Source organism: Acanthopagrus latus, chromosome 22, assembly GCF_904848185.1.
Source record: "Acanthopagrus latus isolate v.2019 chromosome 22, fAcaLat1.1, whole genome shotgun sequence".
NCBI classification, from domain to species: Eukaryota; Metazoa; Chordata; class Actinopteri; order Spariformes; family Sparidae; genus Acanthopagrus; species Acanthopagrus latus.
In genome coordinates this window covers 7664723-7675122 of record NC_051060.1, presented here as the reverse complement: position 1 = coordinate 7675122, position 10400 = coordinate 7664723, and the positions used below count along the sequence as shown (strand labels likewise).

At 40.5% G+C, this 10400-nt stretch overlaps 1 protein-coding gene across 1 annotated transcript; it reads left to right on the top strand.

Annotated features, from left to right (window-relative positions):
* Positions 1 to 610: 610 nt before the first annotated feature.
* LOC119012720 (protein NLRC3-like) lies at positions 611 to 9474 on the top strand. Its single transcript, XM_037086775.1, is given in 14 exon segments — positions 611 to 869; positions 1176 to 1274; positions 1368 to 1466; positions 1809 to 1922; positions 2159 to 2272; positions 2825 to 2882; positions 2963 to 3191; positions 3271 to 3981; positions 3984 to 5067; positions 5475 to 5648; positions 5744 to 5917; positions 6664 to 6837; positions 7100 to 7146; positions 7948 to 9474. Coding segments are annotated over 13 exon segments (3597 nt in total). The 5' UTR covers positions 611 to 869; positions 1176 to 1194; the 3' UTR covers positions 8487 to 9474.
* Positions 9475 to 10400: the final 926 nt, after the last annotated feature.

The window sequence follows — 10400 nt, the reverse complement described above, 5'->3', positions numbered from 1 at the left end:
TCTCCATAAAATATATAAAAGTATATCAAGATAAAGATGTAAAGTGTGCTGTCAGAATAAACATTACATCGAGTTTGAGAAGAAAGACGGGGAGTGACTGGGAGATGAAGCACAGGAGATGGTGATGATGATGATGATGATGATGATGATGAAGAGGAAAGAAGAAGAAGAAGAGGCACAGGGACAACAGTGACAGGTGTGTTGGATGCTGCTGTTTGAACTACAAAGAAACTATAAAGTGTAGTTGTCTGTCCTGGGTTTGTTGAACTTTATGGACACATCTTACGACACTTTGCAGTGGTGGAAGAAACATTCCAATGCAATAAAACACTGTAAAAAAATACTCAATACAGAAAAAGTAGCTCACAGGCCTGTTATTAGATCAGACCTATCATTACTGCTATCATAATGTTTCTACTTGCACTGAGAAGACTTTTAAGTAATTGTCCAGTATTGTTTTCTCAGACACCATGTTGTAAAAAGCCCTGAGTGTTAACTTAAAAAAAAAACAAAAAAACAAGTGAAGTTTACTTTCTGTCTCTAACTTTCACTTTCACTCTCTGGTGACGCAGAACTAGCTGCCTCCTCAACAAGAGGTATGTTTGTATTTTTCATGTCAGATTTCTTCTCTTGTCTCCGGCTATGACTCATGTTATCTGAATGTTTCTGTCTCACATCGGTTTGACACAGTTAATCGTCGATGTACAAGCTGGTTGAAAGTGACAGTTGTTCAGGATCAACTGCACATGGGCTTTTTTGTTTGTTTGTTTTAGCAGAGGACGTTTGAACGGAGGTTGTTCGAGCTTTCTGTTTTTCAGAAAATACTTGAAAAGAGTTCACAAACAGGGCTGATTACAGTTCAAGTACAGGTGAGCTGCTTCTGGAAAAGAAGTTTTTTATTCAACAGCTAAGTTAAAAAAAAAAAGAGAGAGAATTATCTTTGTTCTTTATCAGGATTTCTTTCTTTCCTTTCTTTTCTCTTCACATCACAGTAAAAGTACTTCCTAATACTTCTCCATGTAGTCAAAGTGGCACTCAGTCCAACTTTCATAAATGAAACACTGTCATGTAAACAGTCTGATTTGTATGTTTTTGTGTGAGCTCTGCACCTTTGTCATGTGACAGGGAGAACTGTAACCTGTCATGTGACAGCATGTGGTTGTGTCTGTGTGAAGGTGTGGACTCCTTGTGAGGATGAATGAGACAGAGGAGGAGGTCCATCTCTCTGCAGCTACTCTGTGTGAGGAACATGACGGCCATACCGGAGCTCAGAGGTGAGATGAGGATCTCTGACTGTGCAAGACTCTCAGATTAAATCACTCCACCATCATTACTCACAGCGAAAGCTCTGTGTGTGTTCTCATCAGGGTTCACCAGCAGAGGGCGGACTCTCCTTCACCCAGCGGGGTGTCCATGAAGAGTGACTGTTCCATGATTGAGCCTGTTACCTTCAAGGATGAAGAAAAGTAAGAATTTGTTGAAGAGTTTGTTCCTCTGCAGCGTCGGCTGATAATATTTTCATGTTGTTAGTCTGTATGTGTGTGTGTGTGTGTGTAACTCATTATCTAGAACATTTACCATTTACAATTTTTACCTTAAACGTCTTCAATTTTGTCATCATTTTGATGGTATGGTGTCTTGTAACAGGGTGGATGGTGTCCATGTCTCAGCCACTCTTTGTTGTAATTAGTATATATGACAGCATGTGTGCACAAACTGAGGGGTGCCAAATCACACAAAAAAACACGCTAATTTCTATATAATGTTGCTTTAAGAGGTGCGTTGGTTTGTCTGCGTGTTTCTCTCAGGGTTCACCAGCAGAGACCAGACTCTCCTGCACCCAGCGGTGTGTCCATGAAGAGTGACTCATCCATGATTGAGCCTGTTACCTTCAAGGATGAATACTTCTCTGACAAAGACAGGTAAGAATTTGAACCAGAATTGTCTGTTACCCTGTAGATCTCCGTCCGTCAAGTCCTGACATAAAAACACATCTGTCAGCTTTCATACTCCACTGATCGATCATCCTCGTGAACCCTAAACTCATGGTCGTGGTTTTTTGGCTGGTTCACTTTGAATCAAGTTTTTCATGATTGTGACCCATTTGACCATAAATTTGTGGTTGAAAGTTTAAGAGGTGTGTTGTTTTTTCTCTCAGGGTTCACCAGCTGACAGCAGACTCTCCTGTACCCAGCAGTGTGTCTATGAAGAGTGACCAGTCCATGATTGAGCCGGTTACCTTCAAGGATGAAGGCCACTCTGATAAAGAAAAGTAAGAATTTGAAGATGTTATTGATAACATTCAGCAACTAAATGTAGCATTAATCTACTCCCTTTCATTGTCTTCAAGTCACAGCACTGCTGTTGTTTGAATCATCTTCCCCTTCAAGCCTTTAGTTATTGTTAATGTTGGTAACCCCAATTTAGCCAATATCTTACGGTACGGTATTAATCAGATTTTTTTTTTTTTCACATCACTGATGAAATCTATATACCACATGCCAACAGTGTTATACTCTTGGCTGACAAATCAACCACAGTGGGCTGGTGACTGTCAAAATCTGTAAATTTCCTTTTCAGTCTCTCAGCACTCACTTAAGTACAGAGAGACAGACCAGTTTTCCAGGCCGATTTTCCAAATCGGAAAATCAAAGAATTATGTGACAAATGAGATGCTGAGCTTCTCATATCAACCTAAAGTTACCATCAGTAACACCAGAAAACTCTCACCTAATCGATCAGATGTCCCCAGAAGTAGGTAGCTTATACACTAATGTGTCCCTGTTGACTTTTTTAATCATACTACGTCATGTTTTCTCTGCAGAGTGCAACAGATTCCTGGTTGTCAGCAACATCCAACAGACCTGGACTCCATATTCAAGGTGAGTAAATGTCCGAAAAAAGTTTACTTCGGCCACAAACAGAATGAAAAACCTTCTTTTGAATTATAATTCTTTTCAAGCATCTTGAAGAGAACATCGCCACCTTTGTGAAGAATGAGCTAAAGAAGTTCCAGAAGGCTCTAAGTCCAGATTACCCAGGCTGCTTCGAGAGGCAGAGTGAAGATGAGGAGGTATGGGGTGGTGGGGAGGAAGAGCAGAGGAGGAGCAGCAGTGAGGCACTCCTGAAGATCACACTACACTTCCTGAGGAGGATGAAGCAGGAGAAGCTGGCTGACTGTCTGCAGAGCAGTAAGAGGATTCTCCTCATTAGACATTTTTTCTTATTCACACAAGCTTCCACTCACTGATTTGTTGTGTCTTCATTCAGGATCCAATGTTGCAGTTTGTCAGCATCAACTCAAATCTAACCTGAGGAAGAAGTTTCGGTCTGTGTTTGAGGGGATCGCTAAAGCTGGAAACCAAACCTTTCTGAATGAGATCTACACAGAGCTCTACATCACAGAGGGAGGGACGGGACACCTCAATGATGAACATGAGGTCAGACAGATTGAAGCAGTGTCCAAGAAACCAGCCAGACCTGAAACAGCAATCAGACATGATGATATCTTTAAACCCTCCCCTGGAAGAGATGAACCAATCAGAAAAGTGATGACAAAAGGAGTGGCTGGCATCGGGAAAACAGTCTTGACACAGAAGTTCACTTTGGACTGGGCTGAAGACAAATCCAACTGGGACATAGAGTTCACATTTCCATTCACCTTCCGCGAGCTGAATGGGCTGAAGGAGAAAAAGTACAGCCTGGTCGAACTTGTTCATCACTTCTTCACTGAGATCAAAGATGCAGGAATCTGCAGGTTTGAAGACTTCAGGGTCGTGTTCATCCTTGATGGACTGGACGAGTGTCGTCTTCCTCTGGACTTCTGCAACACTGAGATCCTCACAGATACCACAGAGTCCACCTCAATTGGTGTGCTGCTGACAAACCTCATCCGGGGGAAGCTGCTTCCCTCTGCTTGCCTCTGGTTAACCACACGACCTGCAGGAGCCAATCAGATCCCTGTTGAGTGTGTTGACATGGTGACAGAGGGTTCACTGATGAACAAAAGGAGGAGTACTTCAGGAAGAGATTCAGAGATGAGGAGCAGGCCAACAGGATCATCTCCCACATCAAGACATCACGAAGCCTCCACATCATGTGCCACATCCCAGTCTTCTGCTGGGTCACTGCTACAGTTCTGGAGGATGTGATGAAGACCAGAGAGGAAGAAGTGCTACCTAAGACCCTCACTGAGATGTACATCCACTTCCTGGTGGTTCAGTCCAAGCTGAAGAATGTCAAGTATGATGGAGGAGCTGAGACGGATCCACACTGGAGTCCAGAGAGCAAGAAGATGATCATGTCTCTGGGAAAACTGGCTTTTGAGCAGCTGCAGAAAGGCAACCTGATCTTCTATGAATCAGACCTGATAGAATGTGGCATCGACATCAGAGCAGCCTCAGTGTACTCAGGAGTGTTCACACAGATCTTTAAAGAGGAGAGAGGACTGTACCAAGACAAGGTGTTCTGCTTCGTCCATCTGAGCGTTCAGGAGTTTCTGGCTGCTCTTCATGTCCATCTGACGTTCTTTTGCTCTGGTGTCGATCTGCTGTCAGGACAGCCATCAGCCCTCTGGTGGTTGAAAATATTCAGATACAAACCCTATCCAATACAACTCTACCAGAGCGCAGTGACCACAGCCTTACAGAGTCTAAATGGACACCTGGACTTGTTCCTCCGTTTCCTCCTGGGTCTCTCACTGCAAACCAATCATACTCTTTTACAAGGTCTGACTACACACACAGGAAATATCTCACAGACTAATCAGGAAACAGTCGGGTACATCAAGAAGAAGATCAGCGAGAACCTGTCTCCAGAGAGAAGCATCAATCTGTTCCACTGTCTGAATGAACTGAATGATCATTCTCTAGTGGAGGAGATCCAACAGTACCTGAGTTCAGGAAGTCTCTCCACAGATGAACTGTCTCCGGCTCAGTGGTCGGCTCTGGGCTTCATCTTACTGTCGTCAGAGAAAGATCTGGAAGTGTTTGACCTGAAGAAATACTCTGCTTCTGAGGAGGTTCTGCTTAGGCTGCTGCCGGTGGTCAAAGGCTCCACCCAGGCTCTGTAAGTGCAGATACTAACTAGATATAGGGTTGCTCTCAGCTCATAAATGTTTTTAGATTTAGTCCACTAATTAATAAGTTGATCAACTGAAAAAACATTCATATTGTTTCTTCAGTTTTATTTAACCTTAACAGATTATTGCAGCCATGAAATGAGTGATAAAAACACTGTCGATCAGATAAGGCTCAACCCCAGAAATCTAAGGTACAACTTGTGAAATCTTTGTTATAATATATTTAATAAAAACATATATATATTTGATTAAAAACACCAGTAATCCCACCCACCCCCCAAATATCTTAATTTCATGAACTCAGTTAAGGCAACTACAGAAATGTGGTGTGTATAATAGAGCAATACAATACAATAGAAATCAGTATGTATTTTTATCACCAACTCTCCTCCAGGCTGAGTGGGTGTAATCTGTCAGAGAGAAGCTGTGAAGCTCTCTCCTCAATTCTAAGATCCCAGTCCTCCAGCCTGAGGGAGCTGGACCTGAGAAACAACAACCTACCGGATTCAGGAGTAAAGCTGCTGTTGGCTGAACTGGAGAGTCCAAACTGTACACTGGAGACCCTCAGGTTGGGATTGATAAACCTGCTCACAAAAATAAAAGCAAGTCAAATCAAGTACGAAGTCTGATGTCTTCACATTTATTCCTGTACATGTTTTTCAGGCTGACTGGCTGTAATTTGTCACAGAAGAGCTGTGAAGCTTTGGCGTCAGTTCTCAGCTCTCAGTCCTGTAGTCTGAGAGAGCTGGACCTGAGTAACAACGAACTGCAGGATTCAGGAGTGAAGCTACTCTCTGCCGGACTGGGCAGTCTGCACTGTACACTGGAGACTCTCAGGTCAGGATTGAGCTTCTGTTTTAGTGAGAACTCTTAAAATGTTACTTGTAGGATAAGGTGTATTTTACAAAAGAAACCCAATCTGTAGAATTAAAGACTTAAAGACTTCTAGGTCTTTGTCATTAATTATGTTAAGCTGTGTACTTATTTTATCCAAAATGTTTTTTTTGTCCAATGTTGTTTTTATGACCCACACGTTTACAAGGAGCTGCTTTTATCAAACCAGCTCTATTAAACTGACTGAACGCTATCTGCCCAGTAACAACAGAATATAGCTGGTAAAGAAAATGAAACATCTCGCCGCTAAAGAGCCTGATATTGTTTTTAATATTTGGTGGAGACTTCCCTCCTTTTTAACCTTAGAGCTCTATGATCTCACAGATAATATCATCCATAAACGATGAAGGCATTTTTTCCATAGGCAAAGCCAAGTTTTAAATTGAATATTTTCACAAACTCAGCAGCTCCATTTGGTTTATCTTCTCCATTTCCAGAACTAACACGTTAGCTTTGACAAAGTCACCACAGAAGTAGGCAATTGTTTGCTAAGATGAGCACATGATATCAACTTTTTAAGATGGAAGTGGTCAGGTCTTTTGTTAATAACAGTGTGGTCAAAATTAAATTAATGTAGATTTAATTCATAATACCTGAGGGTTCCAGTGTTATTTCACTGTATAGTAACAATGAATTTCATATATGATATATGAAATGATGAAATTGATGAAAATAATGTGTGTCTCTAGACTTTCAGGCTGTTTGATCACAGGGAAACACTGTGTTTCTCTGGCCTCAGCTCTGAGATTAAACCCCTCCCATCTGAGAGAACTGGACCTGAGTTACAATCACCCAGGAGACATAGGAGAGAAGCTGCTATCGGCTGGTTTGGAGGATCCACACTGGAGACTGGAGACTCTCAGGTAATCGTTTTTATATCTACATTTGTTTGTTATATTTCAATTTTTTCGTGTGTCAGTTTTATAGATGTTTCCTGTTGTCTGATGTTTGTATTATTTTATTGCTGTTATCTTCTAAATCTTTGATGTAAAGTTGAATTGAGTGTATGTATGAACTGTGTTTTTATGGCTGTTGTGTCTTCACAGTGGATCTGAGTGATGATTCATTAAGATTAGTAATGATAAAGCTTGTGAAGGTTCATTCTGACTTTGTTTCTTCCTCCAGGGTGGAACACTCTGGATGGGTGAGGTTGAAACCTGGTGTCAGGAAATGTGAGTGTGCGTTTAACAGGCAGCACACGTTAAAGTAGTTCAAATAGCAACTGGTCACATTTGGTTTTACTATCCGTGCTGCATGATCCAATCACATGTGGACAGCTTCAAGCCTGTCAAATCTCACTGGCTATATATACAAATGTACACCTGCATCTGTGGAACAAATGAATCCAATGATTTTTACACAAAAAAAGACATTTGTTCATAAATAACATTTGAATTAACAATAGGCACAAATAGCTAACAATGTTTCACAAGGTTTGTAAAATGTCTCCTAATGCAACATGTCTTAAAATTGAGCATTTTGTAAAAGTTTGATTTCTTCCACAGATGACAAAGAAGTAGCCTATATTAGCAACTGATAACTGTATTTGTAAAATTTGACATGTTTACAGTTAATATGTTATAATAATATTCTTTAATAAATGTGGTGTAAAAGGTAAATTAGTTAGTGTTTTCAAACAGCTGCTGGGTGGTACATCGATGCTATGATAAACTCGCACTTTTCACAAGGAAAGAAACATCTTGCAGTATTGTATTCAATACTGAACTTACAAGAAGGTACTAATGATTCAGAAATTGCTGTAGCAGTTACAGAAAGTTTCTCCTTATGCAACAACTCTTAAAATCACATGATTTGTTAAGGGAGTTTGGGATATTACCATTCAGTATTTTTGCAGACATGTTGATACCAAATGGGAACAGGGCCAGAAGCCCTGAGTCATTCTGAGGTTTTGATCAAATGTATGATAGGTGTGTTGGATGTTAAACTGTTTTGTGTCTTACCCTCTCCACCAGGGGCCTGTGAACTCACAGTGGACACAAACACAGTAAACAGACTCCTCAGACTGACCGACAACAACAGGAAGGTGACAGCAGTGAAAGTGAAGCAGCCGTACCCTGATCACCCAGAGAGGTTTAACTGCTGGGAGCAGCTGCTGTGCAGAGATGGTCTGACCGGTCGCTGTTACTGGGAGGTCGAGTGGAGAGGAATGGTTTATGTATCGGTGTCTTACAAAGGAATCATAACAAAAAGAAACAGAGCTGAGAGCTGGTTTGGAGGGAATAATCAGTCCTGGAGTCTGGAGTGCTCAGATGATTTTGCTGTCTATCACAATAAAAAAAAGACAAGCCTCCCTCCCTCCTCTGACTCTGACTCTGACTCCAACAGAGTGGCAGTGTATTTGGACTATCCTGCTGGCACTCTGTCCTTCTACAGAGTCTCCTCTTACACACTGATCCACCTCCACACCTTCAACACCACTTTCACTGAACCTCTTTATCCCGGGTTCTGGTTATGGTCAGCCGGTTCCTCAGTGTCTCTGTGTGAGCTGTAGGAGGGAGAGTCGCTTCATGTGTAGAGAAACAATCACACTGCTAATAAACACACACACACACACACTAATTCATAATAAGTTGTCTTTAAGTGTCAAAAAGCCTAATTTCATGTTATTTGCTGGGAAAAACGGAGCACAACAATTAGCAAATTAAACTTTTCTACATTTCTAACTTATCCGTTCAAAATACTTTCTAAAATGATTGTACCAAGTGTACCTCACTTTTTTTTAAACTGCAGTTGCTGACTACTTTTTAGATTAGTTTTCTTTGATATTGTTTTTTTCATAACTCAGATTCCATAATTACCCATTTAGACAGGCTAGTTATCGTCATGTTTCTTTGTAGGAAACATCCCCAGGGTCAGTTTTCTATCAAACATCATGGAATGTAAAATGTTTAATACTGGATTCTCCAGTGTCATTGTCTGTATACAAGAAGATTTTAAAATACTTTGTTGTCAAAACTATTTTATGTGGACCACTAATGTTCACTGTTGATGTTCATACTGCCAATGTGACAGTTAATCTACATATAAATGTAACACTATAGTAGTACTGTGAATTTGTGTTAATGCTAGTATTTAAAATGTATTGATTGAGTTGACGGTGTCTTTTTGATGTTTTCATATAATCCAGTGGAGGTGTCTACCACATCATCACATGTACTTTTTCTATTTTTTTATCACGACATGTGTTTTTATATTCATCTATGTGAAACAAACTTAAACATTGTCAGGAAATGACTCAGAAAAAAAAATGAAATACCATAATGTTTCTTTGCACTTCTTGTACTGTCTCAACACAGAAAAGCAGAGTTATATTCAGACTCTGTTGTATACGTTTATGCAGTTAGCCAGTGATGTTTCTATTATTCTGTATACTTGTTGTGCACTATGAGGACATTTTTTCCTCGTTTTGTTGTTGGTTCTCACGGCCCCTGTGGGCAGAAGTTGTATTGTCAGCACCTCCTCCTGCAATAAACATCTTAAGCCTGGCCTGTCTAGCTGCACATTTGTTATGAAAGCACATGAAAGAAAAAAAATATCTGAGAAAAAAATTAAAACAACTGTTTGCAGGATGCATGACAATGAGGTATGTATCTCTTTGTGGTAATGCAAGGTTAATAACTGTAATGTGACTACAGATCAGCTTCTTTCCTCAGGATGTTATACTCCTTAATTCAGCTTCAAGGCGGTGAGATGGTCATCTTGTGTAGGTCATATACAGGCATCAGCACTCAAATGAGATGTGTTCATACAGTTAAAAGTTCCTTACATACAGTTTGGTTTGAGTTTTTTTTTTTTTTTTGGGGGGGGGGGGGGGGTTTTTTTGGGAAAATTTAAACAAAAATAACCTTCAGTGAAACTTTCCCCCTCAAGGGTCTTTAGAGGTTACACAAAAAATCGCCTATAGATAACCTTTAGGGAACATTCCTAGGGGGTTCTCTTAAGGTTACGTCACCCATCCACCTGTCCACCTGACTTACATTACTAGACATGTTTGCATTATAAATGACCAGAACAATAACTCAGTTACCAAAACAAGTTCACATTAGTTTTGGAAAATTGACAAATCAACTTATCGATTAACTGGCAAATTATTCAAGCTAAATTTGTAGATACTGTTATCATTTTTTTTTAGAATTTTACAGTGCATCTTGTTTTAAAATTCTTCATGTGTTTTCTTGTCACATCCAGGTGAAGTTAAGTAAGCTGTCATATAACTGTAGTGGAGGTATGAGTGCAGTAACACCCTCTGCGGTGAGGTGCTTAAAGGATGTTTCTCTTTGAGAACACGTTGTTCTCTGATGGTGCCTCAATTAGGTCGACTGTGTTTTAACCGTGCAGTTACAGCATTGACCGGCAGAGGGCGGTGGCGTTTTAATATCGTTTAATGATAAACGGCTGAACCGGA